Source organism: Colias philodice, chromosome 20 (genome assembly GCF_061535455.1).
Source record: "Colias philodice isolate Cphi_HAF_F1 chromosome 20, ilColPhil1 Martin Lab GWU primary, whole genome shotgun sequence".
Lineage (NCBI taxonomy): Eukaryota > Metazoa > Arthropoda > Insecta > Lepidoptera > Pieridae > Colias > Colias philodice.
The window spans coordinates 5669370-5696528 of NC_143105.1; the positions used below are offsets into that span (position 1 = coordinate 5669370).

Genomic DNA, 27159 nt, shown 5'->3' on the forward strand with positions numbered 1-27159 from the left:
TTAAGGTTTATTTTCGTTGCATTTGAATGTATTAGATATGCATGAACATTGTTAAACGAGGCATTTACTTACCTAATTCTTTTTATCGAAAAATTGGAAACTATTATTTAAGAATATTAAAACTTAACGTAGAAAAGTTACATTTGCGTAGTCTGTTTAATAATTGGACCAAAAAATTTAATATGTATAACATCATAATAAGTATAGGTTACCCATGCAAATTTTTGAATTTTAAGCGTGTAAATGATATCAATATAAAACGTGTTGGACAATAATCAGCATTCAAAGAGCAAGGCAGAACAACTAACAATAAAAATGTTGTCTAGAATTATAAAATTACTGTTTACTACAAGAATAAAGGTTGTTTTACGATTTAGTTAGTGTACTATAAAACCCACATTATAGGGCCTGTACAGAGAGCGTACATAAATGAAGTTAGTAGTAGTAATTCTGCTATCTATTCATGTCATACTTGAAGCTAATGCACTTTTGCTATAAAGTTTGATACGTGAGGAAAGTGTGATAACTTATAAGAATAAGCTTTGAAATAGTAAAATTAAACGCCTAGACTTTGATATTAGTAGGTAGTATAGTAGTAATAGTGGTATGTCTTCAATTGATGTATAAAGAGTACCTAAGTGGAATTTTGTTTGCATTTACAACACTTGCGCTGTTTTTTAATGTCAATCAACTTGACCTAGACAAATATGGCCTGTAGAAACCCATTCTAATATTAAATTACTACAACATTATAGGTACAGCCTTACTTTTTCTAGGAAGTATTAGATGTAAAACTTCTCCGAACTCTATACATCAGACCGGAACAAATTAGAACAAAAACGGTCCAGACGGAGTTGTTTAATGTTTTATTCAATTTTATCCTTTAAAATGAAAGCATATCAATCAAATTGTAGACTACATAATGTGCTTGGTCACTTCACGATTCAATGTATTTTATTAAGTAAGCAAACCATTATTGTGGGTGAACTACTTACTTTATTTAGGTTAAAAGACCAATATATTTTATAACATGTATTTTGTATGTTAAATAAATTCTTTTATTATGAACTATAAGCAGTTATTAATTAGAATCTCTTGCTTTGTAAATTAATCGAAATCGACATTTATTTTAATTCTAGACAGGTACAAAGAGATTTAAATTACATTTATATAAGTGCATATAGCTGCTGCAGCTGGTTAACTAACAGGCAATAGCATATATTGGCTTGGGTATTCCTTTTATTATAATCTAGGCAACACATGAACGTGTAACATAAATAATAAATAGCCATATCCACGATCGTACTAAGAACTAGCATCGCAATCACACGGTGCATAACATGAGCGTACTCAATATTCATCTCATATAATATTCAATTAGACCACATCATGTTAATGCACCGTTTCGTATCGCTGCACTTTCAAATAAGAGCCTTAAGGGAATATAAACTTGACAAAAGTGCTTTCAATATTAATATTGGAGATGGATAGATTGGTAATGCAGTCACGTATGAATCGTATCCTTTACACGAAATAACGGGTTGTCTATGGGTCGTCATTATATTTTAGCTCAGTAGGTAGGTCGGTATTTGGGTGCCCTTTCACTCATTGTTTGTTCATATAAATGTTGTGCTTGTACATAATTATATTCATAATAGCTTTTTATCCTATTTAAGTGGAGCTTTTTAAGAATTTTACTTCAGGTGGCTATAGTAAAATTCACAAATCTTTTAAATTATACATAATTTTTAAACAATTGAATAGTTTGATTTAAAAAATGATTCATTGTATCCTACAAAATCACTCCAATAAAAAATATCAACGTATTATTCACATTTTATACAGGTAAGCTGTGCAGCTTTAATCTCTAAGTGGTGTGCTATCTATGCCGGTTATTGCAATATTGCCTCATATTTATTTCCTATATGTTTTCAGATAAAGAGTTATAAAATATGGTTATGTAAGAGTGCTAAATGCTCTCATAAATATAACAGTGCATATAGACCACCCACATTGATAAACCTATCGCTATACTTTCCTATGATAAGGCTTTATTGTTTGAGTTATCTCCCTGCTTAATTTCATTTCGCGTGTTTTTATGTTATAGATTATTGTTTATACTGAAATAAACTTTAAATACTTATTGTCCGTAATTCACAGAGTCATGTATGTAATAGGATATTGATTTTAATAATTACCGTATTGTTATACCTAAAACATTTGCGGAAGGTCCCACAGCTCAGATAACTTAATATCCAAATACCTAGTACAAATTATATGAACTGTTTTTTATAAAAATATCACACATTCTATTTGACATTGTATAAAGAAGAACTTGCATCCGACTAGTCTATTTTGAATCACACATTGATGTCCGTAGTGAAGCGCATGCCGCGGCCGGTTCCTGAAAGCGACGTTGCTAATTTCCTGCCGCTTTAAATATTTCCAATGAAACTATGTCCATGGATGCTTAATGTGTCTTGTTTTCTTTATTATTTCGTAAGCTCTCGTAGTAGTCTGAATATGCTGCATGTATGATGCATTCAAACGTTTTGTACTGAAGATGTAGATCATGTTTTTCTAGGAATCAGTTCTTTGATGTGATGAAGGGATGAATAAAATGAAACAGACTTCAGTACATAGTTATATTACTTCACAGTAGATTCTTAGTAAGTAGTGTTTTAATTGTAATCTTGCAAGAGCACCATTGAAATTTAGATATTTGAGAATAATTTGATAATAGCGCGCGTTTACGGTGATCAAGGTGGATCATCCGCCATATTCCTTATTCGATTACACGCGCGATTAAGCTTTAATCCTGTATTCAGTTGGAGCGTGGCGTTAATTGGACATTTTCCTACTTGTCAATTCTGAACATGGAGACCATTTTACACCGTTCAACATCGATACATAAATCCTGTTTAACGATACAATTCTATTACAGTAATTACAGTAGTCTAAGCTTTAATATGCAATTTTAGTTTGATCACATATACATTTAATTTTCATTAATAAAACGATGAGGATTATGAATCTTAACCAAGAGGCGTTTATTGAGGGAAAGTCAGCCGTAATGTGTCATTAAGTTTATTCCTGCCGTGATTTATTGACTAGATGCGCAATTAATTTCGTGCACGTTCGTTGTGGACTATTCTTGAAGTACCTACAATAGACACGTAATTAGATACAAGGAGTAAGGGAAGAAGGTACAAGGCTTTTAAGCATATTTGTTTGGGTTGTTTTAATGATAGTTATTTAAGCTATAAAAGTGCTTAATTTATTCAATTATCTTTGATTAATTGAATATAAAACAAAATGGAAAAAACGAGAGAAAAAAATAGAACAGACTAGGACTAACACTGTAAATTGTAATGCAGGTATAAATCGATCCAATTATGTAGGTATTTTATTATGGATGCATTACCCAACACGCAACACCGTTCAATCGGATTGAAATCGGACACAATCAAGTGTATCGGAATGAAATGTAATACATGAACTTGAATTACATGTGCGGTTGTAAAAAGTTAATTGACCACGGGCGATTATCAGGGCCGCGCCGCCCCTGTGTGCGAAGTGTGCGGCGCACACAGGCGCCAAGACAATAGGGGCGCCGCGCCGCCACTGCCACCTAAATTATTTTTTTTACCTATATGCATGGACGTATAAAAAAAGATGGAGTATCGCCTTAACATTGAGTGAAGCCTAGTAATGGCGGCGACACATCGTGGACACATCCATGTGTGTGTGTCAGGTTGATTTCCAGATGCAATAAAAGTATCCCACACTTTAGTATTTTTATTTTTCAATTTGATATACTTTTTATGTGTACTCTTACTATTAGAACCTATGCATAAATACAATTTCTATTTAGCTTTGACAAATCAACCACTGGACGTGAAACCAAAGGAAAATGTATGAAAACTTGTTCAACCAATATTGGGGGGAGGAGACTGGAGAGGTAATGTCTCCTTAATTATTATTAAAATAAATAAAATTAAATAAATAAAATGTCAGTTTATAACCAAACAAATAGGAAACATGCTTCATACGATTTAAGTATACATACACTTGAAATTTTCAAATTAACTGTCTTTTATCAGATTTCGAATCGGCTGTGATAATATTTTTTTTTAAATATGGTTGTTATATAAGGGTTAGCATGGTATACATGTTTTTGTGGGAAGAAAATGCAAAAACAAATTTTAAATATTTTTTGTGAAACAGTGACACTGTTTATCAGTCGGTAGTTCACGACGTAATGGCGGCCGACTAGCTTACTATGGTGAGAGTGTGTGCGTGTTCATTGTCTTTACACGAACGCTAGCTTACTCGGTGGCTTCACGTTGTTTGTTCGTAAAACGGTGTCCGTCTTTTTTTATATTATATTTTTATATTTTATGAAATATGAATGAGTGACTTTCTGAACGTAACCCGATGCGATGCGTGCGACGCAAGCGGGGCCCGGGGGTGGGGTCAGCAAGGGTCTTCACACACGCGGCCTCCGTTAGGAGGCTGCGTGGGGGATGCTGTTCAGGACGATTCGTCCTCTGCAGCAGGTGTCTGGCGCCGCCCGCTAATACGGGCGGGTTACTGGGAGGACGAATCGCCCTGTTTGGGAATAAAAATATTTGTAGATTGGGGCACAGTATAGGAGACTGTGCCCGACTTAATAACTTTGAACCTTTTCGCATTTTGCGAAGACTCGACCGACCTGTGTTTGGTTTTACGAGCCCGGCTTAAACGGGGGGGGTCACGGGTATTCCCCGATTTTAACGAACGAGATAGCTAAGGCAAAACAAAACAAATGAACAATCATTTGATTGAAAGTGTGTGTGTGTAAGGTGCGCATTGAATTTTTATAAAAAAGAGGCGCTTCATAGGTTTCGCACACAGGCGTTGCCGGGGGTCGGCGCGGCCCTGGCGATTATGGGCTAAATTCCTTACCGCAATTACAAGTTTTTTTGTAACTATTGAATTACTTTTACAATTTATTTACTGGACGAGATCGATGGGAAAGTGAAAATAAAGTGTAGGACTATGTGAGAAATAAGATCGTATTTATGAAATTGTAGTTGTTATCAATTATATGTATAGTATAGTTGCTAATATAAACGTAGTATCTAATTCTTCAGTCATTATACCATATTATATCAGTTTATAAACTGCAATCTTAACGCCTTCGTTTGTCAAAAAAAATCAGCTTACAACGAATCGTTCACTTTGTCAAATTTCATTTCAATAACGACTAATTTAACAACCGATCATATTCTTATTCGCAGGTCTATATTTTATGGTTAGTCGAAGTGTGTTGTTTAATCTGTCCATTACATCGAGTTCAATGTCCAATTAGGGAGACAAGGCTGCAATGTCGGCGTCTAATGCTGCCACCAGCACGCCTGATCTTCCCTAATCAGAGCTAACTTGTATTTGTTTATCGGCAACATTACCTTAGAAATGCAGATCTTGGGTAAAGCTGAAGGTTACTTGGTCGTTTTGCAGAATTGTAAGCTAATGAAACCAAATGACCAAGTAAGAAAAGTTCAATGCTTACATTGTTGGTTATCAGATACCAATAAATATGTTCTTCTCCTTAGTCTCTTTAAATAAGTACGTAGAAATATAATCCGTGTGTAGTTTCTTTGGTAGATAAATAACATTCTCCACCGGATTATCTATTCGTATTAATAATGATATATTCATCTCGAGAGACATAAATAACGATTGATTGATAATTATTGCATACCGCGCAACCGTACTAATTGGTTGCTCATTCAAAGCTGCATTTAACCTATTAGCTGCGTATGATTATGTGATAGTAGTGAAGGATGATGGATCGTCGCCGTCCGCCACCCGGTGACATGAACGTGACGTCCACCGCTGAGATAACTCGAAGCCTGTGGTTTGCGTCGTCTCTGCGATTTATCGTGATCGCTCGATGCTAGCTTATTGGTAATCACGCTGCCCATTAGCCGGGCCGGGCTTCTAATATAGATATAAATTACGAAAAGTTAATTAAAACGCTTATCTCTACGCTTCGACACGCTCGCGAACGGGGACGCACGACGAACTCTCTGCAATATTGGACGATTTATAAGCGAAAGGCGTAAGTACTGTATCTTACATATTGTGTCGTCGATTTATGGATGCTGCGAAATTTTAAATTTTCGATATCTGTTTGCAGTATGCTAATTTTGTATACGGGTTTTTATTTTAAGTTTATAAATTTGATTGCACATTATCTTAATTCGAATGATTATAAAATCGTGTGAATAATTAATACCTTTTCATGTGCCTGTATAAATCAGAGGTAGAGATGTAAATTTACGATTAACTTTTCTTTAACATCAGCGTGTTAATGCATATTAATAAGTCGTTAAATTACTTTATCGTTTAATCTATATTATTTATTGATAGATCAAAGAATTTTACAAATTTTTCAATTGATTCTACGATTATGTACCTATAGATTAAACAACAATTTCTCAAACATCTTGATTTTTTTGCCAGGTGGTACCTACATTCTTAGAAGTATTCGTTTATTGTGTTTGTAAAACTTTTTAAGTTATTTTATGAACCAAAACCAATATACGCAAGTTTAATTTCAATGTATAATAATTGATTACTCACGCGGCGGCCGGCGGGGAATGTCCATTTTATTCAGATGCGGAAATGCATTAGCGTGATAACTGTCACATCTTCCGTTAGGCTATCTATACAATGAGACTGGCAGGCGTGATGCGGCCGCCTCGCCAAATGGACGCGATTCTCACGAGACCCGGCCGCTCCACAGAGTACAGACGTGAGATAAAAATGCAGCGACATTATGCTTAAGGGTGCACTCACACACATCAGTCACCGTCACGGCACGTCACCGGACAGGATTAAAAAAAAATATGTATCAATAGTTCTAGTATGACTCTGTTCCCACACGACAGTCGCCGGCACGAAATCTATCAGTGACGTCACCGGTCAGGCACGTCAAATAATCTTTCCATACATGTATCATACTTTTATCCCCACTCACCCGGTGCCGTCAGTCGTCACGTCTCAGTTCAGTCAGCGTCGTGCTACCGTCAATTGCTACATGTTCTCTAGCGTGACACACGTCTAATCACTGACTAACCTGATGTATGTGTTCAATGATTCAGTCAAACCGGCGACGTGACTGACGGACAACATGACGGTGACTGGTGTTTGTGGATACGTACACGAACCGTCACCGATCAGTCATCGGTGACTTGACGGTGACTGATGTGTGTGAGTGCACCCTAAGTGTAATGTCGATTGTATTGTTACTTCTGTACTATCTCTTAAGTACGTTTGGTAAGAGTATTCACTAAAAAAAGTACTAACGAAATGATAAATCGCTCGTAGATTACGATCCACTGTAATAGATGTAGCTAGTTGCCAGAAAAAGACAATTAATGAGGCAATTTAAGGTAGAAATAAAATACGAGAGTTTAAAGTTCATGACGCTGAAAGCGAGTGTAGAGTTCATGAACAGGTCACAGTGCAGACACGCGTGTATTAATCACTTCAGTAATAAACTTGTGAGTTGTGGGTTTATGATATCACACTTGAATGCCTGCATTAAAGGTTTAACACAGGCATTTGTTGAGCGGAAATTTAATTTTATATGCATGTGTTTATTTAAACACATTAGGTAATTAATGGAATGGAATCACGTTTAAGTATATTATATTATGCAAAACGTGTGTAGAAGTTAGTTATGGAAGTCAAGATTTAAAAGGTGAGCTTTGGATTTCTTTACATCTAAATTCGGCAAGTCATAATATACCAAGCTGTCAACTATATCAATTACATAGTGCTCATTATAGTGTGGGTAATGATGATAACTTATGATTGTACCGAATTTTTAATGCTCTTTCGCTTTGCGCTTAAAATAATAGAACGAATGTGAAGCCACGGTCGTGACTAAAATATGCTTAATGATCGCATGAGAAAGTACGTATTGTTAGTTTTAACTTAATTGATATTTTGGCAAGTGGTGAAAGTGTAAGTTGCTAAATTTGCTGTGAAATTTTACATGCATCGTGGACAAGGCGGTTGGTACGATATGATAAAAAGCCGGCCGGTTTTGAATATTTGTGAAAGTAATTTGTGAATAAATAATGTTAATTAATAACGGGTTGCAAATTTAATATGATATGGTGATAATATTGCTCTTCTTTAAACTTTATTTTTTATTGAGAATTATATCGTTTTCTTGTTAGTAAACTTGCCAATCAATTAATACGCGTAAACCTTGTTGTACACGTAACTTAGCGTTTCTATGAATTGACATTATTATTTTATATAATATCCCGTACATTAAAGCGGTGGAGCGTGCCAGATGCCTGTATGAAACAGCAAGAAAACCGTCAGTTATCTGTCAATACCTATCCGACTATTAACTTCAATCAAGTGGAGGCTGCAATTAAAGTTTCTAATTGAGGTCTTGGACCGTCCGACATAGTATTTATTCTATCGATATCCCTGAGATTAAACACTGTGATAGACACACTCTGTTAAACCAATTATCTTAATATACGAATGATACGCTGGTTTCTTTATGTATAGAGCTTGTCTTTGCCTGCTAATAAATATAGACAAGGAGATAGTGATAGTATAATTTTAGTTGAACTGTAAAAGTGTAGCCTACTTTAAATTGAATAAGATTATCCTCATCGAGTCATCGTACTAATAATAGCATATAATATACCCTAGAATTTTTTTGAAAGTGTAACATGAATTCACATTCCACACTAAAACACCCAATAAAATTGAGTATGCTGTAAGCTATTTGGTTAATAATTTCTTCACATAACATTTGCCAAAAATTCTTTACGGTATTTTTTGTACTTTGTGGCTGGCGTGTTTAGTGGTTAGGTAGTAAAAGTATTTTTTAAAACGGCATTATCTTAGAAAGAAACGGTTTTTTGCGCATCGTCAACGCAATAAATGTGCTTGAAAAAAAAGTCGACAGCCATTTAAATGGCGCTTGAGTGATTTTGGACGCGTGAAAATGGCTAATTTTGTGTATTATTGTATGGCTGTCAGCCGTGAAAGTCTCAAGATGGGGTCGTCGGGTTACATTTGATTTTGATGTTTCCATAGAGTTTTTATTTGCGTCGTCGGTACTTTTTGCCGATATGATGAATCGACAGTTTGCTTGTTTAAGAGAAAGTCTTTTATTTTTTTTTGTGCACTTGTGCAAAAGTTAATAGTACTAAATGATTGATTGTGATGTAGAGGGTTAATGGGGTCTGATTTAACATTATTTATTCGTTAGTCCTCGAGTCGAGTGGGTAGTAGATAAACATAATGCATTTAGATGCTATAGATGAATAATATACTCACACTAATAACATGCTCAAGTGCTTTGTATACCTTATTATAAATTAATTTTAAATTATTAATTCCTTTGTATATGTAGTGTATAAGTAAAAATTATATCGAGATTGTTATTTTTTACGATAAATTACTTTCTGATCGCCGATAACAGCCTTAGTCATAACTTTATAATAAATTACAATGTTTCGTTCGGAAATGTTGTTGTATCACAAATTTGGCCGTGCCCCGCGTATCACGCAAACATTACAAGAGCACGGTTAATTAAATTTAACCGCCGGTTTGTGTAACTTGATTGTTTGTACAGCTACAGCATTGTATATGCCTTAAACGGTAAGTGTAAACAGGGATATTACATGTTGATAGGAACACGTAGGAACGGAAGTGATTCCCGACCGCCACGGGGTCGTCACTCGTCAACACGGTAGAAAATAGCTGGACGATTGCAAGGTATTTGTTTCCAATTATAGCGCACACGCGGCACTCGTAAAGAATCGTGTTAAACTAAATTAATTGATACTCTTTGTATCTCGTATGGGATGTTAATTTTAGATGGGTGCATCGGTTTGGAAGATTTACTTCATACTTAGAGTATTATCTAGTATAGTATTATATCAGCCGTGGTATTATGTATTGACAAATGCTGCATATTATACAGTATATTACGTTAAATTGGATTTGGAAGTTGCATTTACTATTCAGTATGAAGCGTTACAAGTTTACAACACTTCGGTTTAAAGAACGTTTAATTCTTGACACGTACCAAAAGGCGTGAGAATTGTAACTTAATTACGTATTACATGCCCATTGTTCGTGAGTCAATTATGAAAATGATATGCAATTTTTTTTGCAAACAAAGCATAGCTTCAAAAGTTTTCATAATTTTTTTTAACTTGATCAGGTTGGGAGTTAGGACTGCATCCAATGTTTATTTAGTGTAGGGCAACGATTTTAAAATATACAGGTACATCGTAATACGATTATTTGAATATATTATGTATCGCAATCGCTTCATCTTTAATTAAAATAATGAGCGAGCTCTCTTAAATTATAATCACACATATGATTATATCAAAACATCAATAATTCCACATTCACTGTAAGTACATCAACGTTACGTCTAAAACGAATTTTGCCACTCTTTCAAACGGTCAAATTACGTGATATTTTCGTTGCAAATCCATAGCTAATCGAGTCATGATATTCTGACACAATCTGTCAGGAACGTGACATAATCACGGCTTTATTGTTATAAAAAAAAGAACTGGTTCAACGCAAAGTGATTTCTATAATATTTTCTTGCATAATAGTGGACAAAAAATAAGTACGATGTAAATGAAAGTGACAGTTAGATAATACATTCCATTGCATTTTTTTATCTCGCCTACTTTTACTGGAATTTACTTGAAATAGCTTTTCACTATTATTTTAATTTTTAATGAACTATTTATTAAAATATAAATAAATAAATAAATAAATAAATAAATAAAACATTTACGAAGTCGATGGCTTTAAAATCATTAATCGTTGTATTATTTACACATAATATCTATCTCATATGATATATTATTCACAAAATATTATTAGAAGGGAGCTTAAATCAATCTAAGGAAGGGAGGGATGGAATGAAAATTTAGAGGTTTAAAGGAGAGCACTACTTAGATTTTTAGATTAGATTGTAGTATGTGTAGTGCAGTTTCTGCTCCAAATACTGTTTATTATCTTCATGTATATTTACCTAAGTACAGAATTCTCTATTTTTTCGGATCTAAAAACCCAATTAACAATAGGTACGTAAAACATAATACTGAATGTAGGTATGAAACTTCATAAGAAAGCATCTCTTATAACAAGCAAGTAGCAACATATCTATACAAAACTTTACCAAACCCAAGTAGGTGGTATAAAAATACACTTTAAAATCTGCCGAAAATACTTTTTACGGCTCTTACGGCTTATCGATATAACAATCAGTCGTGAAGCGGCTCTGTACCATGCCCCGTTACCACGACTATGAAAAATACTGTGAAAACATAACATAACCGATCAATGTCGTGTGCTGAAACGATATTTCATGTCTTGTATTGACGTAATGCCTACTGTACACAAGGTCGATCTAATTTAACAAAACATGCTTAAATAAGCAACGGTAACCCTTGGTTTTATTGCCAGTCATAATTTATTAGTCAGCAAAAAATACGTCTAGATTTGTATCTAGATTGTTTGTGATTCAACATATCGTAGAGTTCAATTAGTTACATTTTGTCAAAGTTCTTTGGGTATTTTAATTTTAAATTTTCACGAATTTATGAATATTTCATTCATTAACTGCTCCTTTCATTACTCTACTTTTATATCTAATTGTGAACGTGAATTTTTAACTTAAAAACATAATAAATCTCCAAAAATATATTGTCTAATTATTTTAACAGTCCCTGTAAAAAGGTAACGTTAAGTGATAGTTTCATTAACAATTAAGTAGTTAAAAGAATCATTAAGTATTATTAAAACTTTGACAACGAAATCGGTACATAATTAATAGTTTTTTTTGGTGATATTTTTGTAACTAGTTATCAATATCCGTCTTAAAAAAGCTTAAATTGATGTTTTAAAAAGTTGTTTAAATAATATTACTTCCAGGAAACTTTATCTAAACAGGATTATCGATTGCAATTTGCACAAACTTAATACCTCATATAAAAACAAGATACAATAATGGTGATGGACTTATTATTAAAATCCAATTGTATTTCATTAGATGAATTATTAAAATAATAGTAACAGCAATTTAGTATTATTAAATTAATTATAAACAGGTTCTAAACATTCTTGTTACAGTAAATATAATAGTATAAACTAAGTACATAATTATTGGTTTGAAGATGCAAATAGCACCGGGAAAATAACAGAATTATGCGAATGATACAAAACAGGCGTGATTTGCAAATTGCAAGGTCAGTCTGCGTTTAATCTATGTCACTTGAGGTTTAAATACCATTTGCTTGCAACTAAAACCAGACGCTTTCAAGTGTCGAAGCGTGTCCTAATTATGTTTCCCGTATTCCTTGCTTTATTGCTTCACCTCCAGTCTCCACGTCATGAAGTTGTACCTATACGCTATTTTGTAGTGTTCACAGCGAAACATACTTAATGAAGTATTTTGTATATGATTCTGAGCACATATAATGTCAAACATACATTGTAATTCAAAATTATATTATTCCTACATAATATTCCAGTTTGGGCAATGTTTCATATTTTTTTAATGTAAAAATAGTAATCTTCTTATATATAAAAATGAATAGCAAAATGTGTTGGTAAGCGCATAACTCGAGAACGGCTGAACCGATTTCGATAATTCTTTTTTTATTATATTTCTTGAAGTACGAGGATGGTTTTTATGTAGAGAAAACGTAAATATGAACCACGGGCGAAGCCGGGGGGGACCGCTAGTTAAAGATAATTTCGAAATACCGTGATCGACACTGCTCTGACATAGTGGTAAGATACGATTATTGTCTTACATACGTTTAAAACGTAATACGGAAGAAATGCTCTTATAACTTTAACGAATTTCACGTACTTCTTGTATCCGATTCGCGTGTTTGTGCAGAAATTATTTATTTCAATTTTCGCATCTGTCACGCAAACAAATTTTACGCTAAGCTGATTTCTGGGGACAACCCATAATTTTATTAGAAGATTAATATAACCTGTCTTCGTTAATTACCTTTATAACTTTCACGATCTTTTACTTTCGATTAATTATTGATGGAAATTTCGTAAAATCATAATTGCTATGTTTATTTTGATAATATTGTTATAGAGGGCTTGAATTGATGTTAACAATGATAGGTACTGATTTATATAGATATTTGGCACATTGACTTCCTATAATTAAGTGTTATTTCACACTTCACAATAAAATTAGAACACCGATCGCATTTCTTCGCCTCCGTTTATTGGTTAATGTTCGTGACAATTTGTTACGCATTTTGCTTCTTATTGAATGTTGTGAAACGTAACACGATACATTAGAAACACTTTAAATTGTTTATATCTTTATACGTGTTTTTGTTTATCATAACAAAAAATAATGACAAGATGAAACGCAATTACCGTTCACGTTAAGATTAAACAAAACATAATTCTAAACTTTTCAATTGCAATATCATCATTTATCTATAATATTTCTTTTGATTACTGCAATGTTATAACGCAGAAATAAAATGTCTCTCCTACATGTCATATCGTAAAAAGCATTATCTTGTGCAGTCCACACGCTTGATTGAACACGAAACTTATTGGTAATTATCGCATAAATTCAACACTATAATCAATTTGTCATGTACTTTCTTCGAGATAACTGTGTATCTGCAACAAAATGCACAATTAAAAACTGTTTTGCACAGATTTAGAGCGTGACTGGTGCAGTACCGTTCTGCTATCCGTTGATTACATGCATTTGAACAAGCGGAACGGCTAATGAGATTATTATGCGCTGTTAGATAAGTTGATAAATATCTTATAGCGTTTACCGCCTAAGGGCTTTTGGATAATTTGCTAGCGGTGCTAAGTGCAGACTGCAGTGCTGGCTGGTCATTCGAGTTTATAGGTGTCAATGCTGTGAGCATTATGCGTGTGTATCGATAACTGTAATTAAATATTTATATTTTTACACTTTAGTTGATGTGATTTTTTTGTAGATAATAATAATGTTTGTTCTTTTTTCAGGTATGTATCCGACTCCGTTTGACTGTATCTTGGCTGGGCAGTAAGTCAATAAAGTCCTTGGATATTTGAGTTGAAATAGGAAAACAATAAGATTTATTATCTATCGTCTGTTTCAATGTACTTATAATAGATATAGTTTTACAAGGCATCTTTTAGCTAGCATCACAGCTGTACAATTTGAACGTATATTATTTAACAAACTATTTCATTGATCAGTAACTTCAATATTACATACTACTAATAGTCTAATTCTAATATATTTACCTAAACCACATGTATATAAGTTTTAATTAGCTAAAATAATAGCATCTAATGCAACGAGACGTGTGCATGTAAATAGCCATGTGCATCAAGTATGTACGCGGAGTGTTGATAGCGCGTGCACCCTTCAGCGGACTAATTTGTGTGCGCGATCGACGCGGAAACCACTCTCCTCATTACGTGGACTGATTGATTACGGCACCAGTGTTGTTTTGATCTGAACAATGGGCTTGTATGGTGTTTACACGTATAACGTTTGGTTAATGTTAGGCGGTTAAATATTTAGCGGATAAATTTGTGGTAGCAATGGTTCATTCAACAATCAACAATTGTTTGTATTATAACTTAGTACTTTTTAATTATGAGAACGTTTCAAAAATATAACAAAGAAGAGAAGTAATACATAGGGGTGTAACTGTAAGTGATAGTTTTAATAAAGTAGGTAACGTTATTGATAAATCTGCATTTATTGAAATAAGCAGGCCATTTTACAATATACATGATATAGAACAAAACTCATTCTTCCAATTTATTGAAAATTAAGAAAAACGATTAAGAAAAAGCAATCAATCCTTAAAAGCAATTGGTTTTCGAAAGCTTTTCCCAACAAACTGTTATAGTCCACCAGGAGGGTGGTCAATAACAGTTAACCCTTTAATTACCACCGCCGTTGACTCCTAGTTTGCGGCACACACACAATTTGCGTATAATTTCGCCACGTTGTCGGCTCGCTCCAGCCACATTCTAATCACCAGCCCGGGCTAAAGGTGCTGGTTGTTACGTGAATTATAGATATTCGCTATTAAATTGTTACGAGTTATTGTGAAATCTCTATCTGCACGCGGAATATAGACGCGAAATAATTACCGGCTGGCGTTCACGCTTTGCTACGTGTTATATACGTGTGGTATTATTAGATAAGTTAGGGACTGTATTAAATGCAACTTGTGCAACTGTGTTTACGAGCGAGTAGGTATACTATGTATGTTTATCTTTTGTAAATAAATGTCGATGCATTCATCTTTGAAATGACAGTTCCCTTCATAATTTCCCGCCTCCATTGAAATGTCAAAGTGACAGCGACTCCAATGGACAATCTGTCATTATTTTTAACTTGTTTTTTATAGGTATTGTTGTAGTATAGATAATATTGGTATCAATTAAGTCGCTTTAGTAACAGTTGTATCAATTAATGTCACTATGGATAAACTACCGATACAATTAGTTGGTAGGATCCGTTGAGACCAACCCACGCGGTCGTTTAGAAAAGTTATCGACCATAACGATGAACTTTATACGGTCGTCTTTATTTAAATGGTCGTCGATTTGACTTAACCTTTTTTAGATCTAGATTAGATGTAATTGAATGAAAAAACCTGAAATAGAGTTTCAATGGAAATTGATAGAATGACTCGTAAACATGAAATTAAACAATAATCGATGCTGAAATGGTGTTCCGTAAAATATAAAATATCTCTAACATTGATCTCTATCACATAAAAATATATGTTAAAATAATTAGATATCGGAATCTACTTTTTTAAACATTACTTATACGTTTCTAATCCATATCAGCAACTATTCTGACATGCGTGAAATGGTATGTTTCCATATTTTTCAAGTATTCTCCACAAGCAGCTTACGTGAACGGATATGTCACGTTAGTAATGCTTGCTGTAAGCCAGCGTTACGCCTCAATGTCTGTCCTACGTCCTAGGATAAACTTTCCCCTATGCATATGCTGTTTATTTATGTAACAGTTGTTTGACAATGTGTGGATAGAGTTGGTTCGATATTATAGTGATAGTTTTTAATGTAGTAAATAATATGTAGGTAGTTGTTATACCGTACCAGAAAAAAATAACGACAAAGACGCTTTTTTCTAAACTTAAAATTTTTGGTAGATTTTGGCAGTCAACAGCAAAGTTTTGTCTTTACATTTTCTTAGAAGCCTCATAAATTAAATTGCAGAATATTGTTCTCAAAGTGCTTAGGGCGTTTCTAATTTCTAAACATAACATTACGTTATCAAAAAGTCATCGCTACCAACAGTAAGCCAAAAGGCGTGCTTAATATTTTAGGTTATTGACTGCCTTCAAACACGCTCTACAATTTATTTAACCTTAATCGTATAACAAAGTCGATTAGATTTCATTCGTACATAGTAATATTTTTAATAGCGTTAATGAGACCACACGGTCCGAGCATATTCTCTGAGAATTCATTATTCGTGCATTACTCCGTATCACGATCTTATCTACAATTCAACAATAATTCGCGAGGAGATATCGATTTCTCTTCCGAGATTGCGATCGGACGTCACAGAACGAAACGCCTTGATCGGTAACATCGAGATCGTATCGATTCATTTCAAATGTCGGCTTGCGTTCGTACCTAATGCACTGAGTAAACATATTGATTGTTACCATTACTAATGCTCACTGAATACCGATTACGATCGTATCGAGAAAGCTCGAGTGCATTACGACGTTTTTTGCTGCGTGTTTAATGGTTAATCTTGTCTGGAAGTCAATGGAAACGGAGCGCGAACTTTCGATCGTTAGTTGCGATATAGTGATGAAGGAAGACGGTAGACGCCTAGCAGACATCGCTGGGGTTGTTGACCGGGTTTCGTGCCTAAAGCCGTCGCCGAATAGAGGGCGAAACCAAAGCTGAAATAAAATGTCATACGCGGCGTTTGACCACCACGCACTAGTGTATATTATAGTCGCAATAGAATTTAAATTGCAAACCACGAACGGAGATATTAAATGCGTACATTGAAATACATAATATCACAACATGAAATTAATCAAAATATTATGGAAACAATTTGTAAATAGAATAGGTTTATTACACGCAATTAAAAGTAGTATAGCCATTAGCCGCATGGGAACTCAGGCGATAAGTAGAGCTTATTGCTAGATCTACGAAACACTTTAACATGGATCGTTCCAGTCCCTTGGCTCCGATAATCTGAATCATGATAGTGCTCCAGATTGTTTCGTTCTTGAAACTCGTAAAGCACGTCGTTATAAACGTAAAACATTTATTTCATGTAATTAGATGATGTTTGTTAGACGAAGGAAAAGTAAAACGTCGATTGTTTAAAGGTTTATTTTCTTTAAACTTCATGTCTAGACATAAACAAGTTTAATATTAAATAATTATGTCTAGGGTTACAAAGAAGCTTGTATTATATATTTTCCTTCTACGACCATAATTTCACTCAATGCGCTCTGCGCGTAGTTTTTAAATTAGGTATATTAAAAAGTAAAACATTCTTATTAAAGGCCTCCTAACTACGTACCTATGCAATAACGGCCCAGTAACTTTGAAAATAATATTGTTATAATCGGTGTAAATTAGAATTACCTTTTTAAGCAGTAAAAGCCCGAGTTTATAAAAGTCGTATAAACATTTCTTGCTTATGTTTAGCGTACCGAATACTCGAGGCACTAATTAGCTAGGTTCGCCCTCAGTGCTCAAATTGTATACCTACGAAGGAAGTTATACAACAGCCAATTAGGGCTTTATGCCTTGCAAATAATGACTCTGTTTCTGTTCACTGAAATATGTCTGGAAAGTAGGCGTGATATTTGAAAAATGCGTCGAAACAAAGGCTCCTTCGTTCATTTCACACCTAAGGATATAGTCCATTGAATGAGTCCCTCCAAGGGGGGTCTAGAGTGCGTGAGTTAGTAACGTAAGATGTTTCTTCGGAAACATGTCAAGAGTCCCTAGGTAATAAACATACTAAAACCCCGGGCCACTAGGAGGAGCCCCGGAGTGGGGGGAGGGGGGAAATGGGTCCATTTTTTCATTTTTCGCTTAAATCTCAAAAACGGTACATGTTAGAGAAAAACTTTCAAGGAAAAATTGAAAGGCCATAAAATTATCTACAAGTTGTACCTGAATCATTTTTTCCTATATCCTACCGTTTCTGAGTTATACGCAGTAAAACATGATTTTGGCTCAAACAATTTCAACATCAATCGATCAAAAAATATTTCTTTCTTCCAAAAAACTCAAATGTGCAACTTGTGACCAGTACTGATAGATTGCTCTTAATTAGTTCTATAATTGGTAAAATAAACACATTCCTCCATGGAAGCCTTTAGGAGGAATCGATTGTCAAAATATTATATTAGGGCAGTTTGAGTTACTGAACTTGATCTTTTTATTTTTTTCTTCCAAAAAACTCAAAAGTGCAACTTGTGACCGGTACAGATAGATTGCTCATAATTAGGTCTATCATTGCTAAAAATACCAGATTCCACCACGGAGGCGTTTACGGGGAATTGAATTTTATCAGGGTAGTTACGATACATGAACTTTTTATTTTTTTTCTTCCAAAAAGCTCAAAAGTGCAACTTGTGACCGGTACAGATAGATTGCTCATAATATTAGGTCTATCATTGATAAAAATACCAGATTCCACCATGGAGGCGTTTACGGGGAATTGAATTTTATTAGGGTAGTTAGTTAAAAAGTTCATGTATCGTAACTACCCTAATAAAATTCAATACCTCCTAAAGGCCTCCATGGTGGAATCTGGTTTTTTTATCAATGATAGACCTAATTATGAGCAATCTATCGGTACCGGTCACAAGTTGCACTTTTGAGTTTTTTTGGAAGAAAAAAAATAAAAAGTTCAAGTATCGTATCTACCCTAATAAAATTCAATTCCCCGTAAACGCCTCCATGGTGGAATCTAGTATTTTTATCAATGATAGACCTAATTATGAGCAATCTATCTGTACCGGTCACAAGTTGCACTTTTGAGTTTTTTGGAAGAAAAAAATAAAAAAGATCAAGTTCAGTAACTCAAACTACCCTAATATAGTATTTTGACAATCGATTCCTCCTAAAGGCTTCCATGGAGGAATGTGTTTATTTTACCAATTATAGACCTAATTAAGAGCAATCTAACAGTACCAGTCACAAGTTGCACTTTTGAGTTTTTTGGAAGAAAAAAATAAAAAGATCAAGTTCAGTAACTCAAACTACCCTAATATAGTATTTTGAAAATCGATTCCTCCTAAAAGCTTCCATGGAGGAATGTGTTTATTTTACTAATTATAGACCTAATTAAGAGCAATCTATCAGTATCGGTCACAAGTTGCACTTTTGAGTTTTTTTGGAGAAAAAAAATAAAAAGTTCAAGTATCGTAACTACCCTAATAAAATTCAATTCCCCGTAAACGCCTCCGTGTTGGAATCTGGTATTTTTATTAATGATAGACCCAATTATGAGCAATCTATCTGTACCGGTCACAAGTTGCACTTATGAGTTTTTTGGAAGAAAAAAATAAAAAGATCAAGTTCAGTAACTCAAACTGCCCTAATATAATATTTTGACAATCGATTCCTCCTAAAGGCTTCCATGGAGGAATGTGTTTATTTTACCAATTATAGACTTAATTAAGAGCAATCTATCAGTACCGGTCACAAGTTGCACTTTTGAGTTTTTTGGAAGAAAGAAATATTTTTTGATCGATTGATGTGGAAATTGTTTGAGCCAAAATCATGTTTTACTGCGTATAACTCAGAAACGGTAGGATATAGGAAAAAATGATTCAGGTACAACTTGTAGATAATTTTATGGCCTTTCAACTTTTCCTTGAAAGTTTTTCTCTAACATGTACCGTTTTTGAGATTTAAGCGAAAAATGAAAAAATGGACCCATTTTCCCCCTCCCCCCACTCCGGGGCTCCTCCTAGTGGCCCGGGGTTTTAGTATGTTTATTACCTAGGGACTCTTGACATGTTTCCGAAGAAACATCTTACGTTACTAACTCACGCACTCTAGAACTTTTTATTCAATGGACTAATAGTTAAACAAAGCTTATCCACATTAGCTTTGCAAGACGTTAATTTTTGGGGTGACGGTGCATTTACATCAAACGAACGTAGAGCTAGAGCAAGAGCATTCTTTCGTGATCTTTAAGTGTAAACAAGAAACTCGTATTCAGTATTGTTCAGTATTAGAACATTGCATAGAATTTTTTCGAATGAACTAAGAACAACGAAAGAATGCTCTACGCCTTTGATACCTATAGTGTGGTTAGAATGAGCATTCGCTCGTTTGATGTAAATGCACCGTGAGACTTGCAAATTGCAAAAATAAATAATATAAAAATATAAAATATAGTTTTAAATTAACATGTTATACAGTTTTTTCGTAGCTATTATTTCTCAAGTACACGAAAACCTAATAATAAAGCGTTTTAAATCATCCAAAGCTACTTCAATTTTCATTCTTTTGCCATACAAGGCCGTGGCACCATTTTTATTGAAGGTATTACATTTGAAAGGTGCGAGGAGATTGGACAAATTATCAAATAGACGGTCTCATTTCCGAGGTAATTTATAAATTTCCTTTGTGTCGCGGTAATGATAAATAAGCAGCCATGAATCGACAGTTTCTTTGTATGGTGATCTATATTTGAGTATTATATAAAAGATGTATTTGGGGCAGATAATGAAGAATATCGGAGCAAATAAAACCGAATAAACGTGGAATAAGACCCTAGAATTAATATTATTAATATACCCGTGTCGGCAAATTTTACAGAAAATATGAAACTGAAGTACAAAGCTGAAAGAAAAAAAGAAATGAAAACATTAGATATAAAATAATCAGTCAAATATAATCTTCATTCGTTCCAGGCCAAGTAGTGTAGGTTGAGTCTGTTCCATAAAATCAATGATGCAAATAAGATTATTTATTATTTAGGAATCATATTTTCCGACACGATTCTGTTCATTTGCTCAGCTAGTAATATTTTACTAGAAAATTTTAAGCAATATCCTATTTGTTCGATAATCCAATTAACATGAGCTTGGAGCTTTCTTCAATGAGTTAAAGATAACGTAACGTATCTGGTACCGTAATAAAAATAACAATAACATAATATGAAAATTTCAGCATGCTGCATGTCATTATAATCGAATTGGCGCGAAAGTGTGTAATCTCTGGCCCACAACGTAATATTGACTTTCATTTGAAAACGAAGAACAGTTTCTCTTGACGTTCCGCATATGATAAAGTTACTTGGGCTCTCATTACCTTCGATATCATTAGTCTACGTCACCCGTCCTGAAGATTATAAAATGCTAAAACACTACATCATTACCGAGTCGAGCCGGGCCGTGTCGAATGTCGATTGCAGTCTGCAGATTCATAATACGGCTAGTTTAACATGTGACGTTATCTCGTGAGCTATCTACTCTATGAAGAGTCGGGGAATGAATTTATGACATCGTGCCGTAATTATAGGAATACTCGGATCTGTTTTATGATTATGATTATGCAATCGTTCATTCAAGGAATAATTACAATTATCGGCGATGATATTTGAACCTTTTCTTGATAAGTCAAATATTTAAATTATTATTAAGGAACGAAATAGAGTTTTGGCTGATAATAAAGCATTGAAAACTGTAATTAAATGAAGATTTTATAATGATATTGGATGGTAACATTATGACGTATTCTATTATGGTTTTTATTCAAACAGCTATTATTATTCAATGAAATGTGTGTATAACGTGGCGTTGTTTATACACCCACAAGAGCAATTTGCTCTCACGCACTTTTCCCTTGGTTAAATTATACAGGGTTTCGATATAATGTATCTAGTCCCCTTTCATTTCCTCTATGAAAAACATTGATTGTGTATTTTACGTAAATTGTTCTAATCCTGGAAATGGATAGACCATTGATTGTACTTAACTATTTTCAGGTAAAACCCGCGCAGTTTTCTCTGTAATAATATGAAAGTAAAAATAACCCCGTACAATAAAACGGTGTCTGAATAAAAAATATATTATGAAGGCACCATCTATCACAAAAGTACTGAGTCAGAGATTTAGTATGGCATTGCATGCGGTGTGCAATGCAATTCATGGTTGTAGGCATTTTCATGTGACAGACGAGCAGTGGTGCATAGCGGCCGGAAACCGCACTAGCGCGCTATCGATTTACTTATCTGCGATGCGGAGTATATAGTCTGTGTTCTGTACCATAGACTAGGATTCTTAATTTTAAAAGTGTTTTCTTTTTTTGAATAAGTTTGTGGTCAAAGATTGCGTCTTCATAACTTGGATAGGTACGATATCTGTTACTGATTTAGAGCAAAAGACTATTCAATACAATGGAGTCCATGGTATTTACATAAACTTGGTTCTCACGTATAAAATAGACACAATATCTCAAATCATACATCTGACAGTGTTTAAAATATCAAATCTCAAAACCTACACAGTGAACCAGATCTTTTGAGATTTATACTGAAACCGTCACATAACTATCATAATATTCATGTCGGTACTCTTAATGTCGCGCTGTCTTATCGATTGTTGGATCTAGAATCTAGATATCTAAGGCGAGGCATTTATGCTGTCGCGCTACTGTGCGTTGCGGTCGCGGTCTTGTCGTGAGTGTCGCATCAAACACTTATAAAGAATGGGAGTTTTAGATTTACGACGCTCGTGAATGTTTGTTTTCTCTTTGTCTGAACTGGCCGGTGATAAATGAATTGATTGTTCTTGCATTTATAGTTTTTCGTATAAATTGCGGTCGACAACGAAATTTACGATCGCGTGTGACGTTTCAATACTTTCAATACGTCTGTATGCAGATAAATATTTTCAATTACCGATTGATTGTCAGGATATAAATTAATAATGTCTAATTTCCTTATGAAGGTATTTCAATAAATGAAAAGAATCTGGATCAACTATTTAAACTGTAAATTCTGCAATTTCAGATATTTAAAATAAATGTAAATGGATAAAATATCTGCGCAGTGACTGAGATAGTATTTATATGCTTTCACATGTTAGTCTGCACGCTCGAATAGTTTTGCTCGGCCGCATTTGAAATTGATGCCTATTACATGAGTTGCTACATAAATTGTAATGTACTGGCCTTAGATAGGAACTAATAGGTTGCTGAAGAAATGGGTAAAAAGACGATTAAGCTCCGTTGGAATAGCTGGAGTTATACGTTTTATTGGCTCTTTTATAAAGTAGATTAAACTTGACATTTATTGTATGAGGTTTTATATTAGTATTATACCTCTTTGAAAGCAATAATAGATAATACTTTTAATTCGATTACAAATAAAGTTGAATTGATAACGAAAGATACAAGTGGAAAATGTAGAGCATCTTTACAATATTTTTCTTTTATAATAAGCTCTAATTATTTTCATCAATAATCAATCAACTTTAGTTTTATAAAAGTCATCATCAGCTCACGCCTATTTCTTACTAAACAGTTCATTCAATTTCATGTCAGTTAATCTACGTTAAATCCAAAACCATTTACTAGTGCAAATTATTGCAGCCGCACATCCGAGCTATAAATGACATCTCGTTATCGCATCTTCAGCATGTCGTATGCTTCAGGCGGTACATTAAGGGTGCTTTACCATGCATGTGAGTAGGGTTGCGTTTCATAATTCGAAAAGTCTTTTGCTTTCAAACCTCAGTGCTGATGGAAAAGAGTTGAGTGAATTGACGAATGTCGAACGGTAGATTACATTGTGATGATGATAGGTATTTGTAAACAAAATTAAGTAGTGTTAGAAATTGTATTGAAAAACTTGATGTATGGTATGTGCTGATTGCACTCATCTCAGTATTAGACATGTAAATATTTACCGCCTATATGTGCCGTTTTTTACATCTACTACCGTAGGTAAGGCATCGTTTTTTTTTAGGATAAGTTTATTCAAAATTGCATGATTATAATCGGCAATCCCGTAGAATATTTTATTCAAGAATAAATAAACATTTGTTTATGATCGTTTGCCGCTTAGCTTCCCCGTTTATCTCGACTGGATACGCATCCTTATTATACATACATATGTGTACTAGGTATGTCTATCCCAGCCGCTAATCTAATATCATGTTGAATTTACTTGACACCCCGGCACTAAATCTAGCACGTTTATAAGATCGCATACAAGCTTGTTAAACTTAACGATAATGATTTTCCTGATTGCGATCTTGTTTTAGAAATTATTTCGTTACCGTGCAATTTAGAAAATAAGCGCTGACAGCTCCCGAGATCTCTTCGGAGTGTTTATTCCTTGCTTTCTTGTGGAAATCTCTACAATTAAAATAGACTTCATGAAGAGCGCGTAATGATTGTAATAGTAATGCGTGAATGTTGGAGGCGATGTTGTTTAACTTCAATCACATGGAGCTAAACACGTTTCTACATAATGAAAAGGGCATTTCATGCGATCCAAATCGCCATTAACAGATTGGCTCGAGATTAAAATATTAAAACCAATAGTGAGGTCGATGAACTTGAGTTAGGAGACCCTTCAAATAATTGTAATGGTTTTTTAACGCGAATGTATTGATTAGTGTTTGACCACGAGGTTCCCCCTGCGGAAGTGGGCCCGTCCCGCGCGGCAGTTTTGACCATGCATGTCCACTCGGGCGAAGGGAGTGCATAATGTGCATTCAGTATTAATGAACTTTTCGGATCGGGTTGCGGTAAAATAATCCGTATGTAAATAGGATTCTAAAAGGGTGCTGCATTCATTACACAGGTATCATTAAAACGTAAATACAATTCAATGAGGAGAATATTTTGGAAAAGCAGTCTGGGATTTCCTCCAAAATACAAATTTTATTACGAAAGTTTCGGAAGCAGTCTTCAATTAATATGAAATGTAATTATGGGGAGAGCTCAATTCTGAAAACTTCTAGTGTTTACAACTGGAAGTATTAATTTGGCAACCATTTCTATAGTATAAAGTGGTAACAATGTAAAATTAAGATCAATTGTGGTTTGTTTTTGTATTTTTATTTCAAATGGTTGGCAATTCAACTGAATTTCTCGTCATGAGATTTAAGTTTTTCAATTTAATTATAGTTTAATACTTTGTATCAAATGTAATTACATCGATTTCATCCTGAAGTTATACTTATTTTGAACTTTATGTTCTATCACCTTCCAGATTATATCGTTTCTTGGACCTATGGTATTTAACTCTTACTCACACTCTTTTGGACATACCTAATAATCAATGAAATAAAAAATCTTAACATTACAAATTCAAATTCAATTAATTTCAGAGTTCCAAATGCGCCGAAGAGTTGCATCGCGGAGATCTTCAACGGCGATGTGACGGATGGTGGCAGTCCCGTCAAGAACGGTTCGTCCAAGTCGCGCAACGTCAAGGACACACCGACTCGCCCAAGGGACACGCACTCCAGACTATTTGGTCAGGTAAGGTATTTTGTAGTTGAAAAAAAAAAAGACAATCGCTATAAAAATGAGGTGGTTATTTTGACATATCAGAAAAATAGAATGAATTTGAAGCTTATATTAAACTTACATTGTCCTCATTCTCAGATCAGAGAAATGAGGCATTTAAATTAAATAGCAATGACGAAGTTATTTTATTTGTTTACTTTCTTCGAGTAAGAATTGATGCTACAATTTTATAAGGAACCCATTACCTATTACATACCTGTCAATTGTTTAACATTACTAATCGCATATTCCAGGGGGGATCGTCATCAGTGACGCCAATGATAACGGACACGATCCGCAGTCACATCCAGTTCGGTGACGCGGCGAACGGCGGCAGCCCCGCGCACTCGCCCAAGATGAACGGGAGCGCCATGTCCACGCCCAGCAGAGGTGAGACGGAGCCAGCTGACCACTGTGAGTCGATTCTGATGTAGGCACGATAGCACTTGCAATCATTGAGAGCCGATCGAACGTGGTTGGGAATTCATATCGCTACTTCTGACACATCTTTCTGTTTATGCTGTCCTGGTGGCTGGTAGTTAAAGGCATCATTCAGCGAGATGCGTTAGAGGTCTAATGCAATAATAAACACGTAACATTGATTCATTTTCATATAACGACACTAATTATTAATATCTACAAGTGATAAATTAAAACTGCCACAAGCGCGTACGCTATTTTATAACACTAATTAAAACTAAACATATTTAATTATAACTTTCGTTACTCAACCACACTAAATGTACAATGTACATGCCGTGTTGGAAGTATTTGCTCCACAATGTTAACATCATTGTTTACAACTTTTACTGCAATCATAATTATAGGTAATGTACCTATGAATGTGGGTTTTATAACAGTCGCAGTCGGACAAATATTTTACCTGACTGCTGTAGGGCTACTTTCAACATACAAATTACTTAAGACCGAGCAAACCCATAAAATGTTAGTGACGGTAATAACTAATAACAAACTATAGTGGCGTGGAGAATTTGTATAATTATACAATCTCGAAGGCGTCATAAGTATTGCAAGAGCGTGTGTGTGAATTCCTTTCCACTTTCGTTTAATATCAAGCCTACATAGATGTTGTTAATTCTGTAGAATATGCAACCTCTGTGTATGTGGTATTAGGCTCGCGTGCCCAAAGCACATTAAATTGCATATGTGCACGCTACAGAGATCGCTTCACAAAATAAACACTTATCTTCTTTAATACCCTTCATATAATACTTTAATGATTATGCTAAAATGTGTATATGCTATCGCCGAATACGTTGTAACAATGGCTCAAAATAATACAATGCTTTGTTTAAGCCGAGCATGAAAACAAAGATTTGAAACAATAATAATTTTGTTTGATAAGATCACAAACAATGTTTATGTTTAATGTAAATTTTCAAAGATATCTCATCTATCAATGAAGATCATATTTGTGTACTACGCAATATGCATGAGCTGGTCTTTAAATATCTATTGAACAATAGTATTGCATTCAATGAATGAAATTAGTATTAAATATCGAAG

General features: G+C 34.4%; 1 protein-coding gene across 2 annotated transcripts in view; it reads left to right on the forward strand.

The window, feature by feature from the left end:
* Positions 1-27159, forward strand: part of Jupiter (microtubule-associated protein Jupiter) — a 120670-nt gene that overhangs the window by 90307 nt on the left and 3204 nt on the right. For both annotated transcript variants that reach the window (XM_089708203.1, XM_089708202.1), the window contains exons 2-3: positions 25452-25605; positions 25887-26022. In XM_089708203.1, coding sequence (XP_089564329.1) covers positions 25452-25605; positions 25887-26022 — 290 coding nt within the window. The remainder of the gene's footprint in view (positions 1-25451; positions 25606-25886; positions 26023-27159) is intronic.